The 23,184-nt window shown below is 35.9% G+C and overlaps 1 protein-coding gene across 2 annotated transcripts in view; it reads right to left on the bottom strand.

Moving 5' to 3' along the window:
- LOC126841124 (LIM domain only protein 3-like) overlaps positions 1–23,184 on the bottom strand; it is a 52,121-nt gene that overhangs the window by 2,389 nt on the left and 26,548 nt on the right. The window contains exons 2-4 of one of the 2 annotated variants that reach the window (XM_050577423.1): positions 14,215–14,350; positions 13,777–13,914; positions 13,588–13,722 (exon numbers count right to left, since the gene is read on the bottom strand). In XM_050577423.1, the coding sequence (XP_050433380.1) occupies positions 13,588–13,722; positions 13,777–13,914; positions 14,215–14,342 (401 nt within the window). In that variant the 5' untranslated portion in view covers positions 14,343–14,350. The remainder of the gene's footprint in view (positions 1–13,587; positions 13,723–13,776; positions 13,915–14,214; positions 14,351–23,184) is intronic. The other variant, XM_050577424.1, reaches the window with a different exon arrangement.

Here is a 23,184-nt window from a genome sequence, read left to right as displayed (position 1 = left end):
TGCGAGTTATTCTTTAGGTAATCATTTTTCCCTCTCGGTAGATTGCCCTAAAATGTTGACCGACAGTCGACGTTTTCAGTGGATTACTTTCAACGTGAAATGTTATTAAAATACAAAACAGTATGTTACTGCATATTAATGAAATAGCTTCTTTTTTTTTTATCTAGAAAATCTCAGCAAATAATTAGCAGCGATGAAGGTATTTATTTTTACAATGATGTATTTTTATTTTTTTAATCGTTTAGGTATTTATTTAGTATTTTTTTTTTCGCTTCGATTCTTTCACGTAGCAAGTTTAAAGATCAAGAATCTTGAGTATGCGTGAGTGAACCACATCAATCAACAGGTCTCGGGAAAATATTTTTATTATATTGTTTTGCCCCCATTGGTAACACCGGCAAGGTTAAGTTTTGGAAAGGACAGGCGATCAACCCTAGTCGTGTCTGCTCTAAAATCACAAATTTAAACGCATTATATACCTTTTATTCCGCTGTTAATACATTTTGTACCGCCTACAGTTTTCAATTTGCACATATTTGAAAGTGTATTTTTATCAGTTTGATAATTCTAAAGACACTTTTTCAAGACAAAAAGAGGCTTTTTTTTTTCGTAAATTATTCACACCGATACGGATTCCGGAGTGCGAAATTATGCATAGTACTTATCCATACGCACACATGATATGTGTGTACATTATCCGAGTCGCGTGTGCTTGCCGTCAGAGTTGGACTTTTCACACGAGAATCCTTTCACGGCGGCAATTACATTTTTAACCAAGCGCCGTCTTCCACTCAGATGATATACACGGTCTTATATAATATAATATTCTCACAACCCGTCGAATAATTAATCAGCACCGTAAGTAAGCGCCTTCCGCTGTACTACTGCTCTCGCCCCTCGTCTCGGGGCCAAAATCAAGTTTCCTTCTCGCTTAAAGTTGCTAACGACTAACTTTTAACGCACACACAAACTCGGTCGTCGCACATTAGCTCCCTATTTTACTTTCGGCTGGGCGGCGACACTTTTGTGCACTTTACCGGGTGAATAATAATCGTTAGGTGACGACGACAGCTGATGACGTTTCGACTAAACGGGCAATATAATATTATTCCAATGATATTACATCTAAGGCATATCTGTGGTCGGTTCCACACCTGGTAACGTTTTCCGTTAACACTGCCAGGCGACGGTGGGCATGATAAGATCTGTTGAATTGAATCGATATGGACGTGTATAATATCTCTGATGAGGTATTTTGTATGTGACGTTGCAACGTCAGTGGGTTTTAATGGAAACGACGTGGAACATTATATATCAATCCGGGACGACTTGAAAATTAAAATCTGTTACAACAACTTTGGCCGCGGGTGAAATTGAGTAGAACAAATCGCGTTATGATTCGGTATCGCCCTCGCCCCCCCCCCCCCTTGGGGTATCCACCGCGGTCCAAGTGCTGCACAGATGTGTGCATATTACTTAAATCACAAAATTGGGCTTCTGCTGCCCCTTTTGAGGGCTTTAATGCACCGTGTGTGTGTGTGATGCGAACAGAACAACCGTGTCGCGACGTCGTTCAATAATTAAGTCCACCCAAGGGATTCGGAAGGCGTACACGGAAAGTGGCAGAGAGGTTAAAAAAAAAATACACCGTTGGTCGCCGCCAATGATTAATATGCCCTAATGTCGATCGGATAATGTCGTCCCGGGGAAAAATACCAAAAAAAAAAACAATATATTAAAGTACCTACTCGGTCTTAGTTTTACAGTTGCGTTTAATTTTACAATGTTGTGCTTCTATTTTGCTGTCTGGACCCGCAGTATCTCTTTTAAACCGCTCAACCGATTTCTTTATGTAGCAAGTTTATATATTAGAAATTGTATTTGAAAGATACTTTATTAAGCCAAAGATTTAAACACTTTAATCCAAGTTTGTATGGAATATTCTCTGAATAAAGTACTCTCGATAAACGTTGAGAAATTAAAAAAATATCCCTTTCTCCGAGAAGGGGTAGAAAATGTTTTATTTTATTAGATGTAATTTTAGGGGCTTCAAGACTGAAGGTAGATCTAGACTGGGGCTAAAAAATTTACAATTTTCTCAAAAATCTCAAGTCAGGTAATTGTTTCACTAAAACCCACTTTTTTTTGTCATATACATAAGTATGTGTGTACCTACTTAAAATGTTATGTGTTATGTTGAAATATTATGTTAAGTTACTTTGCTTAAAACGTTTTAATTAGCATATATTATATTATGTACATTTTTTTTTTACATATAATTATCAATTTCACCTAACTTAACTAATAGGGAAATCACTAACGACCCGCGGGTCTAATAAAAGGGTTTAATGGTTTAAGTTTTTTTGAAACCGACGTTTACGGTTCTCGCGGGCGAATCCGAAAGAGATGTTTTTGGACGTGTTTAAGCCAATATATTATAATATTGTCTCTTTATATATATATATATATATATATAATAAAGTAATATATTGTTATGTAGTTTCGGTATATTGCGGTCGATCGGTTGCCAGCCCCAAGATAGTGATAAAAGCAAACGACGCAGAGAGGGTGCACAAAAAAAAAAAAAAAGTCAAGTAATGTTATCAGTTTAAGGCGGATGTGCGTTCTTTTTCTTGTTGAAAAAGTGTTGGTTTTTTTTTTTTTTTTTATGAGTCTCTCGCGTTTTCCATCTCCTCCGTCATGCACGAGAATTATTGCCTTTATCTAAACAAGCCGATGTCATTAGCAGTGTGTTGTGCCATTTCCGAATTTCATCTCTTTTCGGCGCTGTCGCTGTCGATGGGAGTTTTTTTTTTATTTTATTTTTTAGTTTTGTCCGCGTTCATACCCCCCCCCCCCCCTCCCCACGAATGGAAAACGATTCGCAAACTCCGCCTTTTCGCTGTACGGTAAAAAATAAAAATAAGCAATTGTAAAAAAAAAATATATATAAAAGAGTACACACAAAACAAAGACAACACAAACATTTCGTATAATAGTAAAAACGTGACTCCGCCGCAACCGAAAAAAAACACATCACCTCACCCCTATTCGATCGTCATCCCCTTCGGCCATCCCCGATTTATTAACTAACATCATGGTTCGAAAAACCGTTTAAACCGCCATAGTGTCTCTTGATATATGACGTCCCAAATGGCCTACTGTGGTTAAACTCATTTGCTCTTGGCTGTGAAAAATACCGATGCAATAACGTCAGGGTGATCCATTTGATATTATGCTATAAGACACTCGTTTTTCGAGATATTACATTTGCCCTTATAATTGTCACGTTTCTTCGGTTTCCCAATGTGAAATTCTCATTTAAATTCGCACGGTCAGATAGCAAAATTAATTATACAAACGCTAACATTTTTAAAAAAAATTTTGTCCGTATTTTTATGGAATTAACACATGTATTCCCCTTTTAAAAAATACAAATGATATTAATTGATTATAAAAAAAATCTATTAAGACGATGATATCCATCATTATGTGTATCAGTATATGTATATATGTACAAATGGATTGATATGTATTTATGTATATTGATTGATGTATATTTAAATAAATACATACAACATGTTGATTACAATATATGTGCACATCAATTTGACTATAAACACTAAAGCCTTTCTACAAAGGACACTTTTGACGGTCCTTTCAGCAAAACAATCTTTGTTTGGGTAAAAAAAAACCGTATTATTAAAATAACAACTCACCTACAAAATAGAATGTAATATGTTATACATATTGCTTTGACCTGATGTCACAAAGGGGTTTTTTTTCAACCGCGCAAAGGTTGTTAACTGCGACATTTAATATTATATTATTATTTTATGAGTGTTTGTGACTTTTTAGTAATTAACATTTTACCGGAGTCTGTTTAATAAAAAAATATAAGTAACATGTTGAATATATTATATTCAACCTGACCGATTTGTATTAAAGTACAATTTAGTTACTATTTTTGATCATAATACATTTTCATAGGCTATCATTTTCATTTTCATACCTTAGAATATATTTTATTATGATTTAATGGAAAATTTTTCAAGTGATATTAATGGCTTGAAGTCTTAAAAATAGATCATGTACAATAATAAAACTTATAATGTTTAGAAAATATTCTCAAACATTTTTTATGATAAAACATTTTTTGATTTTTTTGGCAAAATTTGTATGAAAAAATATAGATATTCAATATATTTTCAATAATTGATTAATGTTTAATATTTGTGAATAATATTTGGCAGACGTTTAAATTATGGCTAAAATAGTTACCTATGTAAAATATTCCAAAATGCATTTAAAATATTGTCTTGTATGTATTATGGTCGTTTTTCTCATTTAAACTGTACTTAAAGCTAAACTTTTGATAGAATGGACTTAATCGTTAGGAAGTATTGTATAAAGTTGTCAAAATATTTAAAAAAATCATTTTTACACGTTGATAAACATTTTTAACAAACTGTTCGTTTACAAAAAACTAGTATCGAAATATTTCTATACTGTTTTTTTAAAAAAAAAATGTTTAACCTACATTGTAAAACATTATTCTAAATCATAAAATTTAAGTACTATCAACATGTTGTCAATTTTGAACATATTACAAAAATGTTTCGGCGCTAAATTGTGCAAATGATACAAAAAAAAAGGTCATTTACACAAAACATTGTCGAAATATGATTGGAAATATTTCCATAACGTTTTTGAACCATTAAAAATCATTGTGTGGAATTTTTGTCAATAGGTTTCTTTAAAACGTTAAACTACATGTTGGCAACACTCAAATGTATTTGCTGTGCGTGTGGGCTTTAAGTGACAATACAAAATTACAGAACGACGAGCCCGAATACCTGGGGCCGGTTTATTTGATAACAATCATAATAATTTCAACAGTGAACGACGGCGACACTCTAAATCCGCCGGTCCCAAGTCGTTTGTTTTGCTCAGTATTATCAGCGGGCCTTAAGCTCGGGGTTTACTACTATATACTATCTTATCTCCGGGCGCTCGTCGGTGATCACTTGCATAAACTTAATATTATGAGTACACGGCCGTTGGATTCGGCAGGCAATTTAAACAGCGCGTTGTTGTTGTAGTTTGTTTTCTCCTCCTCCGAAATTACAAAAACATTTGCCAGCGATTGTCATCGGGGCCTGACTACCGTGGCGGACAGAGGGGAGGTGGGGGGGGGTGAAACTACCAAATTTTCGAGCGGGGTATATTATATGTATATTTATACAACATGCAATGTCTCGTTTATCGAGTGTTGTGCCGTGTAATCGCTCACCTGCTGCTGCTGCTGCTGTAGTTTTTTTTTTTTCGGGAAGAGGGGCGGATTTCCCGAGGCCACGGGGAACAACAACAGGGAGAAGGAACGGGCGATAAGCCAAGCAGACATCGAATTAAGAGAGGAAGACGACACGTGATAAAGTGCACAGATTTGGAAGAGAGACGCGAAGAATTAGAGAACGTTTTATATTATGCCGGCGGAGCTCGTGCGATTTAAGTCTTTAATCCTTCGTTTATATGTGTGTGTGTGTGTGTGTGTGTGTGTGTATTTATAGGAAGTACTCGTTTCTGGCTAAGACCCTTCCGGATTATGACAGCAGTTTTGTCGACGAATTTGCCACCCGCCCCTCCCCCCCCCGGGTCTTTTTCGGTCCTAATAACCCTCCTGCTCGACCCACACTATATATCGTTTGTTTTAAGTTTATTTCCGAGACAGGACTTAGCTTGTACAGTAGTGTATCTTACTTGCCGTGCATCGATGCGCATATATTGTTCGTATACACCTAGCTGTTGTCTTACACGGGGCAGGGTCTTACGAGGAATATATGGTATGTTTTATAGAGTGCTTTGCATATTTTTACAACGGACCAAAATGCTGGAGCTGGAGCTGAGAGCAGAGTGTTTCCCAGTGTTTTTATTGTATTAATTATTATTTATAATATGTATAGCTGCTATGTTTTAATGGAAAATAGAAGCCAACGCACAGTGGGGGGGGGGAAGTCCACAAGAGTACAGGAAATATTATTACTCAAAGCGATACTCGATGCAAATCCGTAGAAGGTAGCAATAGTGTAACAGTCATTGTAAAGGCAATTATGTGTTTTTAGTATAACCTAACCTTGGGGTGGATATGACGAAGGTTGTCTTTCTATCGATGACATAGAGAAAATATTCTTTAATCTTTTTGATTTTGTAGATCTAGTATTATAGTATAACACGACATTCGACATAAATTATTATAAAAGAGAAAATGTTTTTAAAATTGTATTGTCCTGTTACGTTGGGTTGGGTTAGATGAGGTTAGGTTAGGTTAGTGGTCATGGTTACCAATAAACAATATCGTATCAACAATATAGTAAAATGTATATATATATATAGATATCTGTTGATTTACTCTCATATAGCAACCGAGTAGTTGAATAAGGTCAAAGTTTAATATTTTCCCCTTTTTTTTAGAATTTCCTTAACAAAAACAAAGTCTTACTACAGATTTTTGTGAAAGTTATATATTATGTTTGCAGCCCCACTCTAGTCTTACAGTCTAATTTTCAGACCTTAAGTAATCCGAATATTTAAAAATTTTTTATAGAATATAGATGTAATTTAAAGTTGTTAAAATTGTTTACATTTTTATGGATTTTGGAAGGGAAGGGGTGATTTAAAAAAAATTATAATTCAACATAAGATAATGTTGATGTTTCATATTATGCGCATATCTTTTTCCCCTTTTAATATAGTCGTTTAGGTTTTCATGTTTGGAATCAAGCCATAATGATAATAATTACATGATGGTCCTAACTATTGCGATTAGACACGTGCGCGCAGTTATATCTACACCACACTAGGGGAGTTTAAATTAATTAAATCATTTATTAATATTATTATTATATGTATATAGATATACGCATATACACATATAGAGAAACACGCAAGTGAAGTTACAAATGTTAAAAATAGATACAAACGAACATAGGATTAACATAAAGCTTGTAATAAGATTAACGTTAGTCACGTTTAAAAGTATTTTTACTCATTTCCACACATCAATTGTTTGTTAGTATATAAAATGTACTATAACAAACAATTATCGGTTTTCTATATTCACAATATTCGTATAATTGTCTAAGCATATATATTTTGTACATCCAATTTTGACAGTTAATCAAATCGTATTAGAACAAGCGCTTCGATAAAATGTATTTTGTTTTAAATCATAAATTTAGTGATTTACATGAAATACTTTCAAAACAGATATTGTTGTTATCTTTTTACATATGTTTCGCCAACCACCACTTATCGAGTAGGTATGTTTTTATGGTTTTAAATTTAGGAGAAATAAATTGCTAGTAATTATAACTAGCTTTCAGTGTTAAAAAGAAAGTTTCGGTTTCTTTGCTAAGATAGTTACAACAATTAGAAAAGTAAGGATTATTTTTCAACACCAAGTTAATATTCTGTGATGGGCCCGTTTGTTGGGATAAAAAATAACCAATTGAGATGTAATTGCATAATATTATGTTACCTATTAAACAATAATATAGATAATACATTATATTATGTAACTATCAAACATATTTTTCTGAGGTATTTTGCCACCGATGCTTAAACGCGGCACACTTACTAATTGATTGATTGTTAACGCTTTGCTCGATTTTGTTTTGTAACGTTTGTCTAAAATATTTAAAAAAAAACACACACACACACGGTCGGTCGCAAATATTACTTAGTATGCGAAAAAAACCTTTTTTAAAAAATATAAAAAATTAGTTGCCATCGCTATTGTTCTCAGACTGCTGCGTCAATGTGTGTGTGTTTGTGCGCAAGCACTATATACATACTAAAGCGACGGTATAGGGAAAAAATAATTGTATATACATATATATATATATGTATATCCGTATTTGTTTTTTTTTTATTTTATAATAACGCTCGAGTATTAAAGTCGTGCGGAAAATGAGTTGCAAATATTTGTACGGACGTGCCGAGGCGGCGGGTAGGTTAAGGGTATTTATTATTGTTTTTGTTTTTTTCCCGAACAAGCGAGAGATGTAGAGGATTAAAACAAAAAAAAAAAATACCCCCCCCCCCACGGCCGAGGGGCGGTTATGTCTGGTCCGGGTCGGAAAACGGTTACGAGAGACTGACTTTGTGTTTGTGCCCGATTTGACAATCCTCGCTCAATCGCGGGAAACGCTAAATTAGCCTCTCCGACCGACTTGCCGGTGACAATTCAATTACTCTACACCCTGCAACCCCCCCCCCCCCCCAATAGAGCTTCCCCCAAACTCGATTATCACACTTGTCAGCCCGCTCGTTTTTTTTTTTTCCACCTGTCTGAACAACCGATTGCGACCACGCGGTTTCCGCCCATGTAGCAAACGGTCTCCTCACGGTCCACCGGTCCCTTTTACATATACATCATCATCATAGGGACACCCGCAGCTATGACGATGATATACAATAATAATAGTAATATGTATATATATATATATATATATATTGTATTCCGTTATCCGACCGCAACATCTCCGGGCCGGCGTGCGCTGCTCGCACGGGTGTAAATCCCGTACATAACAACAGTAATAATAATATGTTCTTCGGTATAATATATAATACAGTATGTAGTAGTAGTAGTATTGGATTTATTCCATCATCCCTCGCTCCTTCCCCCGGCAAACTGACCCTTCCCGGACGGACCGCACATGTCCGTCAGGCAGGGAGCGTGTTAAGGGAACATAACTTCTTGAATATAAATGTATCTCATGGTTGAGGGACCGTTGACAGTTGAGTATGGATGTGATCCTGGATAGTTCCTGGGTAACCGACGAGAGGCAGGAAATCAGCTGACCATAAGACACGACGTCTCGTTCCTTCCAGGGAAGCTCAAAAGCTACATTCGAAATATAAGTAACAACGGTCCAATAAACCGCGTAGGATAAATTGTGAAATAAGATAATATTGTGTTCATACTACATTCGCAAGACTATTATCAGACCTAGTAATTTTGTTCTTATTTTTCAATGTTATGATGATACCCGTCCCTTTACCCTTTACCCCCCTCCTCGAAACAAACATCTTAGCTATCTAAAAAAAAAAAAAAATGGTCCGTAAATAACAGTGTTATCGACGGAAATTTAGAAGGGAGAGTTGAACGATATAGCGTCGCGCGCGTTAAGTATGAGGGAAGTAAAAAATGAGTTTCTGATTAATGACGTCGTGGCGTGGGACTTATAATATATATTGTATTTTTCTTTTTACTATTATTTTTGCCGGGAAAAATTCCTTAATCGGTTTCGTTATTAATTAATACCGCGTTTAAAGCCAATGAAAGCGGTTCAGAACAAAAGAATTCTGTTAAATAATTACCGTCGGCAGACTTGGCAAGTCTTAGGCAAGACATAATCTTGTATACGTATAATTATTATTTAAAGACAACGTTAACAGTTTTAGAACGTCCTCGAAGCAAAAAATAATTTGAAAAACTCATTGCACCAGGCTCGATTGCACAGACAACAGTAATTTTTCTCTGTTTGAAAACTGTTCGGGGCAAGTAGAAGATTTTTGAAAACACTATTCGACACGCCAACAAAGGAGTGTTAAACGCGCAAAAGTAAGTAACTACCGTTGGTAAATTATAGTAGCAATCTATATAATATATTGTTATCATATATATTAGGTATTTGTAGTTTTTGTACACGAATAAGGCTAAAATAGCCCGGTGGAGAGTTTGGCCGTTAATATAGCGTATAAAACCTATGGGAGTGGGATGGAATAAAGTTTATTTCTTCGGTTTTTATTGTACTTTAGAACACGCGCCAACCGACTGCGTCCCCCCTTCTTGGTCGACTTAAACTATACTATATAAAAAAAAAAAAAAAAGTTTTATAGCTGGAAGTTTTTGATTTCGTTAATATTATGATGTTTGGCGTACACACGGCCCCGGATCCGGGGAGGTGTTATTTACGACGCAAACTTCATTTTTCACAAACAATACATTTGTTAGATCCACCCCCCCCCCCTATTCCCGAGTTCTCGGCGGTGGTAATAAAGCAACACTATTAATAGAAAAGTTTCCACAACTTTGACTCACTCAGATAAGACCCAATAGAGATAATAATATGATATAACGTTAAGAGAAATACAAATTTCAAAACGCCAAGTTGGCCGCGTGAAATCCAGAATTTTGTTCTTAACCTCCCTTGTTGGTCTTATCTTGTACATTAATTGAAATCGGTCAGACCGTCTTTATTTTTTTTTCCAACGCTCTTACACTATTAAGACTATATTATACAATTTAGCTTTAGCCGAAAACCGTGCCAAACCGGACCCCTTAAAAAACAGGGGTGTAACGACGTCCTCTTATATATTACTGTTATTATTATCATCATCATCTCAGAAGTTGTACACATCAGTTGTAATATTATTATTGTAATAATATTTTAAAGTGTATCACTTTAGCTGTCGGTTTCGCCCAAACTGTTGTATTCAATTTTGTACAGCTGATGTAAACGTACAATGAACACAATGAGTAATTATACTATATCATTATTATATATGTCATCCATCATTAATATGGCGCACACTACAAAAAGGGTCGACATTACACCGTTACATTGTTTTCATGTACATAAATGGCGCGTACAAAGCGTTGTAAAACGCAATAATGGGCTTTTTTGACTGTTTGACAGCCAAAACTCGGATACCGGAGCTCTACAGTCGATAATCGTTTGGCAATACATACAGAGGAGTTTTTTTTTTTTTTCGACAGGTCCGTCGTCTGTCGCAGAGAGTACCCTGGATGGGGGTAGATTTGGCGGGGGGGGGAAGTGGTAGTTGTACAGTTTTGAAATATTATAATAATACCTACATGCATGTACACTGTCGTGCCGTTGGAATGTTCGAGCGCCGATAAAAGGAACGGTTAACAAATGGGAGGGACAAGATTGGGGGGGGGGGGGTTGGCCGATTTTGAAAATTTAATTTAATTAATCCGCGGTCGACTTACGGCCTTGTAGTGTAGTAGCAGTGGCAGTGGCAGTAGCGGTAGTCGGGGTGTGTACGTAGCGACCGGCCAATAATATACATATATATATATATATATCCCTTTTCCCGGTCCCGAAGCCGGCGCATCCGGCGTGTATATTAATTAATCTGGCCCTAAAAGGCAATATAAAGAGAGAGCCGGTGCCGTGACAATGCCCACGTTATATTATTATACAAGTGCGTTTACCTCGGCGAACCCCTTCGGGCGGGATCGTCAGCGCAGCAGCAGCAGCAGAGGGACGTCGGTCGCTGTGCACAATCCAGACAGGAGAGCCGATATGAGTTATTGTTTTCTCGGTAATATTGTCAGGGACCGTGGCGAACAACAACGTCACCCGGCGGCGTACATATTGGATATTATATTTTAATACGTCACAACATGTCAATTAGCCACACAGATGTTGCCGTTTTGATTGTGATAGTAATAATAATAATAATAATATATTACGCTGCTCGAGCTTGCACGTGTGTGTTCAAATAATAATTGGCTAAATCCGCATGGGAAACCGCGTACGGGATTAATATTATAATAATCCGTTAAACGGACAACGGAAATAGGAATTCAGCTTTTAAAGGCCTTCACAAGCCTTGTCGTTGTAGCCATTCACGTCTGTCTCTCGCCGTTTTCTTGAGTTGTCGGTAAGAGGTTCACACCCGTCCAATGAAAAAATCCTCCTTCAAAAAAGGATTTACGCGGTCTTCCTCTTACTGTTTTCACTCTACTCCTTTCGCCGTTTATATGATGCCTTCCATGATGATGGTGATGAACTTATCGTGTCTTGGCAGATGTTGATTTTTTATATGCTTTTTTAAATAAATATGGATAAAAAAAATCGAGTAAACTAATTGAGTGATGGTGCAAATAAAGCGAGTAAACGAGTAAATGAATCGTGTAAATATTCATAAGACGAGCATTTAGCGTGAAGCGTCACACAAAACTCGTTAATAAATCAAGTTGACGAATAAAACGTTTGAGTAAACGAATCTAGTAAACGAGTAAATAAATCGAGTATACGAGTAAATAAATCAAGTAATCAAACCGAGTGAATGAATAAGAAATCGATTTAGTGTCACACAAACCGAGTAAACAAATCAATAAACGAGTAAATACGTGTATTTAGCGTGAAGCGATTGTTTTTTAATAAATCAATAAATTAATTGAATAAATAAATCCAGTGAGAAAATCGAGTAAGCGAGCTAATAAATCGAGCAAATGAGTAAATAATTGAGTATACAAATAAATCAATTGAGTAAGTTAATCGAGTGATGTAAATAAAGCGAGACAATGAGTTAATGAATCGAGTAAATCGAGTAATCAAATAAAGTTAACAAATCGGACAACTAGATACATAATTGAGTAAACAAATCGAGTATACAAGTAAAATAAATCTAGTAAATGAGTGAATAAATCGAGTAATCAAACCCAGTAAATTAATAAGAAATCGATTAAGTGTAACGTGGCATGCAAAACGAGTAAACAACTGAATAAATGAGTAAATACATTTTTTTAGCGTAAAGCGTTACGCTAACCGAATACATAAATCGAGTAAAAAATTGGTTTAATAAATTGTGTAAGCAATATGAGTATACGATTAAGTGAATTGAATAAATAAATCCAGTGAACAAATCGAGTAAACGAGCAAGTAAACCGAGTGGCCGTGTAAATAAATCGAGCAAACTAGTAAATAATTGAAGTAAACGAGTAAACAAATCAAGTAAATGAGTGAATTAATTGAGTTAATAAATTTAGTAAATTAGCATGACACAAAAAATCTCACAAATTGTCATTATTGACCCTCGGCTTAAAAACAATATCTTATTAAAAGTTTTTTGTCTCAAATTTTTCGTTTGATTCAAAATTGTTTATTATTTTAACGTCTTTACGTTTAAATAGATTTTATAAGACTCTTGAATAAACCACGTTTTAAGTTTGTAGAGGAAACTATAAAATAAAAATGTCCATTTCTTGTGTGTGTAAATGCCAATGTCGGGTTGGCAATGAACTCGAAAATAAGTAGAAATATAATATTGTTTAAATGTTTTCCACAGTGTTATTTTTTTTTATTTATAATTTTAACACGGTAAACACTCGTTTTTCTTTTAATTAATTACTATTCAAATTAAACTGCAACTCGATATAGTAGTTATTAAACTCTATAGTACACCGCGTCTGTCATTAAAAAAAAAAATGGAAATTCCATAGGTACAACGTATTTTATATTAAATAATTGACTGAGAACACAGCAATTTAATTACTAAATATTTAACATTCAGATGATATCATCAGTTTGAAACGGCGCCGTAATAATATTAATTATTATGTAAACATTTCCACCATGGGGTGTTCTCTTCGGGGGGTCGAGGAATCCAAAATATTTGAACGTTTATCAAACAAGGCAGCTGTTGTCATAATATTATTACACAATAACTTGGAAGCCGCGGCTTCTTCAATGACGTCCGATACGGGTCAGAGTTTTTTTAATCTACTAATTTGCATTAACCGGCATTAACTGAACAAGCAAAACGTACCTGTGATTGCACTGTTGGCACGCGAAACATTCCAAATGGTACACGTTGCTCCGAGCCCGCATGACCATCTCGAAGGCGGGTATGTCTTTGAAACAAGCGGCGCACATGCCTTTATTACCGAACATCCTGTAAAACCTGTCAATCAGTAATAGCATCGTACGCAACACACGCGGGCAAGTAAATAGGTACCTGAAGTAGTCCTTTTTGCACAGGATCATGTTGGCTTTTGTGTACAGCGTGGATCCCACCTCGCCCAGACGGCATCCGCAACATCCGCACATCAGACAGTCCTCGTGCCAAAACAGGTCCAGGGCTTTCAGCAAGAATCTGTTTGAACGCCGAAACAAAACAAAAAAAATCTCACTTAGATATCAATTGAATTAAACGTCCACTCTAAAAAAAAAAAAGACCCGGTTATCTTGACCAGAGCCATTCGAAGTACTAGGATTAATCGATCAGAATTCATTTTCTATCTTTTTGGAATGCGGTCTTAGACTCCTCGTATGTCCTACGTTGCACAGGGGGGACCTTGGTCCACGACTACTTCTTGATCTTTTTAGATGGACCTTTTCGAAATTGCTGATGAGCGTTGATTGGCCTATCACATATACTACAAGCCGAACATACCTGTCGGTGATGTGTTTGCCGCATCCGGCACACTCTTGGGCTCCGGTCGAAGCGGTCGCTCCGACGTTGGCGCTGGATTTCGTTGCCGTGCTGGCAGCTACTTGGCTGGCTTTCACGTCCATGGTCATTCTTCTGTCTGTAAAACCACAAAGACACAATACTGAATATAACAATACATGTAAATCGACAACGTCTGTTGATTTATTAAATCGGTTCGACACGCGTTCGAACGTTTTCTTTTGTTTATGTACCGGCCTTTTGTGCGTATTACCCGTGCAAACAAAAACTGCATGCACCGACACCCGAGTTAACTGCACAACGCTGCTGCTGGTGCAGCTGTACCACATAATCGATGCGTCATACTCATATATATATATATATATTCAATCAAATGATTTAACACAACGGTTCTGATTGAAAACGAGAATCCACATGCAGTTTGACAGTCTCGGTCTGGGTTGCTCACAATATTCGACAACACAATGATGTCATTACATCCGAATCGTTGGGTTTACGGTGCTTTTTTTAACTTTCGCGGCGGGTTTAAAATGCAGTATAAAGCACGTTATAGCCGGCTGCGGTCGTTTTATAAAGTCCGACCAGACTAGACTAAACTTATATACATTTTGCTCGACTCCTCCACCCCCCCCCCCCCGGCCACGATCACGCGGGTCTGGGTAGTGTTGTTATTATTTTTCGTTTTTTTTACCCCTCTCCGTCCCCACCCCCGTTTACGATCGGTTTGTTATTTCAGTTTTTTTTTTTTTTTTGCGCTCCGTTTAAAGACCGTATAAGACATTTGGTATGCCGAGTCTGACGTGCGACATTAAGAATATAATAATATCAAACAACGTTTGGTTGTCGCGGGGAGAAGAAAAAATATGGAATTTCTTTCCTGTTTTTTTTTTTTTTTTTTTTTTCCAGAGAAGCAAAGACGACTTTAATGCGTTTAAGTGTCCTTATTTAGTATTCAGCCGGAAGACCTGTTGTTGCCCGGCAAAAAGATAAAAGCCCCGTCCGGAATATCAAAACGCAAAACGCCGTGTACAACGAGGGGATGGCAATAATATAAAGGGGAAAAAAACTTTGACTTAAGTATAACGGCGTTCTGTTTCCCTGCCTATTTATTTACTTCTTCTTCTTCTTCTCCGTCTCCGGCGTCTCCTCGGTGCTGTGATTATTATGAAAAATTCGATGTGCGATAACTGTGACAAATTAGGCACCGAACTCTGCTTCTCGCTTGCAGAGTAAAAAAAAAAAAAAAGGAAAAATTATTCGGTCTGAATAGAGACACAATCGTGATAGGTATATATATTATGCATAAGTATACATTATACACAGTCTACACGTCCCGGAGGTATATACCTGAGTGCAATTTTTCTTTGTGTACGTGATCCGTTTTGTATGAAATATTTAAAAAAAAAAAACCAAAATCAGACATCATCGACAAAAGCCAAGCAAATACACCGTATTAATGTTACTGTGCGCAAAGGCTGCATCGTTATACCGTATATTATTGCATAATTCAGTTTTTTTTTTATGGCCTGTACGTTCGATTTGCACTGAATTGCATACATATAACGTTTCAGATGTTTATTTATTAGACTTTAGACACGCACGATAGCTCAAAAACGGTACACGGTGCATAGTTGATTCCCATGTACAGCTACAAATATAATAACTATTACTATGTTTCTAAAATTTTAAATTTATAAAGATTTAAACATTTTGATTTGGCAGAAGATTAAATGCTTAAAAAATATTATTTTCAGAATGTGGTTTTCCATTGCTTGACTTATACTTTATATTGTATGATTTCAATTGTGTTTTAACAACACTTTGGTCAACAATATTTTTTTTAAATGTCCACGCCTACCAAAACATGATTTTAAAATATTGACAAACTCTATGACAACCATTGAAAAACACTAAAATACTTTTGGTGTATAGATTCATAAAAGATTGGATAGATTGTATGGATGACAAATTTGACTTTATCCTGACATTTTTTTCAAGCAGGATTTTGTCAAACTAATGAAGTCTGTATCTTCAAAATAATACTGTTACAATTGGTTTTTTTTTTTGTAATTCAGAAATATCTATAACCCACCAATGAACCTATAGGTACATTTTACTAATATGGATACAAGTATAATAGCAGAATTACAATTGAAATTTTAAATTTAACTATTAATTAACACAGTGACCATGAACAAATCATAATTTAGAGCACTATTATAGCATTTGATTTGTCGCAATATACAATAATTAGTAAAGTATAATATTTTAATTAAATACGAATAAAAATATAATGGCATAATTACAGTATTAAATTCTTAGGTAACACAGTGACCATGAACAAGTCATAATAATTTAGAGCACTATTGTTAGCATTTAATTTCCCACAATGTACAATAACTAATTAAGTATATTTGAATTAAATACGGATAAAAATACAATAGCAGAATAATTAAACAGTTGAAGTTTTCAATTGAATTCTCAAGTAACACATTGACCAGCCAAAAGACATTCGTAACACGTGTCGTGTTTTTTTTATATGGCCACACTGTGTGTACTACATGGGAAGTATGTAAATAAATATTATTGAATATCGACATTCAAAGATTATAACCAACTCAAACTGTGCCGGGAAAGTCTTGGTTGGTTTTAAAATCGCCCATCCGAAGAAATGGCATTTATAGTTGTTTGTGGACGTTTTCAAAAATCGCTTTGAGCTGGTTCTCAAACTAGACAAGCAACAGCCGTATAAGCAACGAATTCACTGTGCGTGCCGGTTGCACTCGGCAGTGCACACAGGTGAATTCAATAGTCCCTTGGCCCCTATACTCTCACCCCCCCCCCCCAAAAAAAAAAAAAAAGAAGAGGTTTTGACCGCCACCGACCGATGATTTATAATATTCCGTATACGGTTGTCACGACGAGGCGCATCGCGTACCGACGGCGGTCATTTTTCACCCGACCGGTCGACAAAGTGAATTCTGTTAATATTCCTAAACCGCCATCCCTCCATGCCCTTTTTATGCCTTCCCCTAGACCCTCTGAAAATTTCCATCGAAATCAATCATGAAAACACCGGCCACTCGTATGATAGTGTGTGTGTGTGTGTGCGAGAGGGGTTGTATTTTATCGGACCGATTAATGTTGTTATGGATTTGATAAATTACACACGTTTAACAATGTGTGTGTGTGTGTGTGTGTGTGTTTGAAATGTTTGGCGATTTTGTATGATACAATAATAATAGTATTATCATGAAGAGTGAAACGTATATGATGTAGGTGTATGTGATTGGCTTTTGGCAGCTGAGAGGCTGTATATTGGTTTTACAATAATGGTATTGTGAGCTTTTATACAGCTGTTTACTTTTGATCCGGTCCTCGCTGTTCTCCCGGCGTTTGCCAGTCCAATTTATCAAGTCGACGACAATAATATTATATTATCAATACACAACACAGCTGCAGCTCTACCGGGCTACTGCACCTATAACAGGGGGCTATCGACAGTCGTCTTGTCTAAACTATAGCGATTAAAAGATTTGCCCGGTATAATATAATTAAATTAAATTACATCCGTGCATCAATTTTTCCGGAAGGGGGTGAGGATGGTAGGGACGCGGTAGCAAAACACTTTATTAGCGCATAAAGTCTTTCCAGTTATCTCCCGCTCTCTCTCTCTCTCTCTCTCTGTCTACTCTTTCGAATAAACACGTCGTCTACACGGGTACAAAACACGAGAGCACGTCCGCCGTTAGCGTGTAATTAATTAAAACAATATATATATATATATATATGTATACATATATAGGAAGCGAGAGACTACGTAGGTACCTACTACTTATAGCCGGCTGGAAGGTTTCAAGAAAGTGACGGAGCGTCGCAGTGGCTGCGCTGCTAACTTTACGGGGGCCGTTTTACAAGAGAGAGATTATTAGTTTATTAGATAATGCCGGAGTTGAGTTTTACCTTGGCGGAAAATAATAACAAAACTAGTGTTGTTTGTGAGTGTGCACGTCCTTCCTCCCCGTCTCTCACTCTCTCTCTCAACCCTTTTGCCGTGCAAACCCTTCGCACAGCACCACCCCTCAACACGCCGGCAGGTAAAGGGCAGGTATAAACGAGCGGCCGTTGTGTGAGCGCACAAAGGGATAAGTGCGTCGCCGGTATGTTGCCAAAGGCACAAAAATGTTTTAATTAGCGTTTTACACGACCGCCGGAGCGAGTTTCCCGTGGGAAGAGGGGCGAGAGGCACTTGGATAGGCGTGGGCGAACAACCAAAGGCCGGCTAAAGTATATTAAAATATTATTAGTATCACGGCGAGAGAAAAGTGTTTTTTTTAATCAATCGAAAAACAGGTCAGGTTAGGTAAACTGGATAAAGGTGAAAATGTTCAAAGTATTGAACATTTCTTGCCTTTTTTTTTTTAACTCGAAAGTTGCACTTTATTGGGGTCAAACATTTAACTGGTTAACCCATTACCGGCCAACAATCATCGATAGGTGCACTAAAAATGTACACACTTGTCAACTGGAAAACCGGTTGAACGACTTGATCACCTTGTATAACATGTACGGGTAAAGAGTTTGCATAAAGACCGACGACAATACAGTGTTATTAAGTTAATTGAAATTAGTAAAACATATTTTGTTTTATTAAAACGTCGTTAACTTTTAAATATGTATACGGTCCGCTTTCGCGCTGTTGAATATTTTAGTTTTATTTACATTTCAATATTTGAGTTGGCGAAAAACTTTCTGGTTTCCCTTAACTCACCCCCCTCCTCCTCCCTCCCAAGGGAATTTCTCTTTGTGTTATTATATTCACTCAATCATTGTGATTTTTATCACCAGACAATATGTCAAGATACCTAAGCTGATCTAATCTTGGTCCAACCTCTTACAGCAAAAAGAATGTACTAAAAAAAAAAACTGGGAATTCAAAAAAAGCTGAGCTAGAATTTTAGATTTATACCTTTTGATGAATAACAAGATTGTTACATACATTTAATTTAAAGAATGGAAATTTCAACGAATTAAATTCCAAAAAAAAAAAATGATTTTCCATTAAAAAAACAAGTATTATTTTCTCTATCATAGTCTTGGCCAAAATTTGAGTGGCTTCGACGTTCTGGCTAGGGTCACCTTTGGGCCTATCTTTAATCTATCTTCTCGCCTATACTATACAGGTATGTTACTACAAAGTAAATTTATAGGGTTTACCTACAGCTACTCTGTCTGTACGTTTGGCGTTAAAGCATATTTTAGCACCTATTTACACATGATTTTTTTTTTTTTTTAAAGCACTTGAAATGATTGTGGTTTTTTTTTAATGTGAATGCGAATGCATTCATTGTATGTAAATAAGAATTGTAGAATGTTAATGTATTAATTTTTAAGCCTTCGGTGCAAAACACCTGCGTTTTTCTGTAATTATTATCATCATGTAATTGTTCATCTACAAGGACATACTAATATGTTGTATACATGCAATTTGGTTTTATACCACATTTGTAATATTATACACATGTAAAAAGTTTCCGGTTGTCTTGTGATCGGTTACATATTACTATATTAAAAAGCTTCAACTGTGTTTTATGCTTTGCAGCTACTCAAATGATGCCAGGACGGATGGATGGACAAAATTTGATTCCCCTTTTAACTGCAGCCATTTCCCACATTAATTCGGCTGTCGATTTCCCATAAATAACCCGGCAAGACGGCCGTTTGCGGTGTTTTCTTGAAAAACACAGTCTTTTCCGGCATTTTCCACCGTCTTCCGGTCCTACAGTAGTACATTATATTGTTGTAGTGTGCGAATAGGGAAATATGAGACACTGCAGTGTGTGTGTAGGTGTTTTCTCCGGTCATATAACCGTCGGCGTGTCTCCTCTTGATCGTCCCCGAGGGTGCGTTTACCGTGTAACGAACAAACGAGCAAACAGCCCCTGAAGGTGTTTTCGCAAAGGACTCGGTTTTTAAAACTTCTAGATTAGCCGAAAATCGTCTCTTCTTCCACCGCAATCGCTCTGCCGAGCTACTAAGACATCATCATCATCATCATCGTTGACGACCCTCCCGGCCGCTTTCACTCAATTACAATATACAACCGATTTCGAACAAAACGAAAATAGAGAAAAAAATAAAAAACAAATACCTTCTCGGAATTGAGTTAAAAAACAAATATTCGAACAGGGTATTCTTCACCGCGTTGTTATCACAGTAAGTCTACATGGTGATCCATCTGACGTAGAACACTAGACATATGGATATATTATATATCTCAATATCAAAATTAGTAACAATATCGTATGTATTTATATGTATTTTATTTTTGGAAGTCTTCTACTATGGTCGAAACTTTTGAATATAACATTTTTACACGTTGTAAACCATTTTTAGTTAGTTATAGTACAACTTAATTGACCTTTGGAATTTAAATGACAGTCTAAACGCGTTTTAATTAATTATTTAATTTGATTAACGCTACAAAAAAAAAAAACGTACTATGAAAACAGTGTTAAGTTAACAAAACAAATATCTAGATAACATAAAGCTGACTTCCTTTGAATAAAATGTCACAAAAATATTTGTATACAATGAAAAAACACATAACAACTTTTGTGTACAGAGTGATTGGTTTAAAATAATTACAATGTTTAGGTTTTTTTTTTTTTTTAATGTTAGTTTGTTATTTTACGATATAAACAATTTTATTTTTGTGTAGTTTCCTATACTCTAATCGACTTTTGAAACTTGAAAATAATTTGCTCAAAACCAACCGGTCGACATTTTCAGTAAATTATTCTAATTCCAAAAGGTAATGTTATAATACAAACATGTACGTTACTGTTTGAGTTTTTAAATTTGATACAACTGCGCATCTGACTTGGCAAAACGAGATGGAAATTTGAATACCGCCCGATTTGCAGAGGTACCATTTCGAAAAAACCTCTACCGAAAGAAAAACCGTGGCACTGTTCAAATGAATCACCCTGTATAATCGACGGATCGTCGCCGCTATTGTACAAGACGTTTTTTTATTTTTCTGTTATATTGTTTAACGTTTTAAATTATAATTTTATTTGCAACTCGATGACGTAACCGCGCACTCGTCCAAGACAAACGACGGTTTTCATCCCCTTCGAGTGGGGTGGATTTTTTTTTTTTTTGTTCCTATTCCGCAATAGCAGCCGGTCTCGGTTAATTCACCGAAGGAATCTAATTACCTGTTAAATCACGACCTCCCTCCGTCCCCTGCGAACCCCCTCCGTCTCGGCCTGTCCTTTTCATATTTTTTTTTTGTTTTTAAACGAGTAAACAACTTTTATACATATTATATATATTTTTGTTTATTCGACCAAATAATAATTACGTAACAAGTCGGAGAATAGTATTATTTTTTAACTGAGAGAAAAAGCAACTATATAATAATCGTTTTTTTTTTTTTTCACGACTAAACATTTCCCCCTTTATTTTCACTGAATATTGTTTCAACAAAGGATCGTAAAAATTAAATGAACAACTTTTTTTTTTTTTTTAATTAATCTTACCGACCTAATGAAAACGACTACGCGGAGTTTACCAACTCAACGGAAACATATTTTTGTTCTCGTCAAGTTAATATTATTAATTATTGCGTCTGACGTTTGTTCTATGAACCCTGCAACTCTACACAGTGAAACCTATAACTGCATAAAAGGCTGCAAAGCGTTCAAGTTAAGTTTAAAGATGATAATGTATGTTAATTATATTGTTCCACCAAACGGTATGATTAACCAATTTAAGCGTTAAGAGATTCATTTTTGTTTTTTATAGGCTTGAAAAACATAAGTTCTTAAGCCTGCAGTGGATTTTAGATAAAGTATATGTCAGTTGAAGATTTTTCATTTTTGTTTAAAACATATTTTTTAAACGGATTGTTTTTAATTTTGTACCTTTAGGTGGTGACTAAGATCATAAAACATCAAAATTTATATTTATCCAATTGGTTGTTTTATGATTAATATTTTAAGATGACTTCAATCGGTATACGATTTTCTGCACGATACAATTTCAACAAAAATGACATTTTTCTGTTCAAAAACAGTTTTAAACATAATTCAACTTTAATTGGATAATTGTTTAGATCCAGTAATGTGTTCACACTGCATGGTATAGCTAGTTAAAGTCCATTTTTAATATATAATATGTAAAACAATATTTTTTTTAAATAAAGGCAATCAATAATGACAACGCTAATTTTATTATTAGGTAAAATCTAAACTATACCAGCTGTTGTGTAGTATTTTTAAAGGTTAAACAACTGAAAATCAGACCTAAGGTAGATCCAGAGAGGGCTATAACGTGTACAATATTTTTTTGAAAATCTCTATTTATCGGTTATTCCACCGTCTACAGACAGGCGTCGAAGCCTTTATTTATAGCGTTAACATCACTTTAATTGAAAATAATTGCTGAAAACCTGCTTGACTTGCTCCGTCACTTTCAAATGTACACTTGCACAGAGTTTAATGCCACTTTTTGGAATGTCGTTAAGTCTATAATTATTATTATTATTATTATTATTGCAAGATCCCGGCCGGGCTGTCATTCGCCATTCGCAGAGACCTCAACGCAAAGGCCCGGTCGAGAACAAAGCGTTGACGAGGCGGCGAGAGGAGAGTAGTTGGTGGTCATAATATTATATACACGGTAGATTTTGAACCGCGAATGCTCTGAAATTCTCTGCTCGACATAATATAGCGCCCCTTTGAACACGGTCAATAGTAAATCTCGGGTATACACGCATAACTTTGTTGTTTGGAAATGTCTAGGCGGCGGCAAAGACCCCGCGGGGACAGAGCGCCAAACTGGAAAAGCACATACGTTCAACTAATAATAATAATAATTAAACCCGGTAAATACTGCACGCGGTAAGTATACGACAATATGATACAATATGTATTATACGGTACT

Source organism: Adelges cooleyi, unplaced genomic scaffold (assembly GCF_023614345.1).
Source record: "Adelges cooleyi isolate 19-005CV unplaced genomic scaffold, UGA_ACOO_1.1 ACOO_flye_CR_arks_rails_tigmint_CR_PRNA_376, whole genome shotgun sequence".
Lineage (NCBI taxonomy): Eukaryota > Metazoa > Arthropoda > Insecta > Hemiptera > Adelgidae > Adelges > Adelges cooleyi.
The sequence above is the reverse complement of the archived record's forward strand: the minus strand, read 5'-3'. Positions and strand labels throughout refer to the sequence as shown.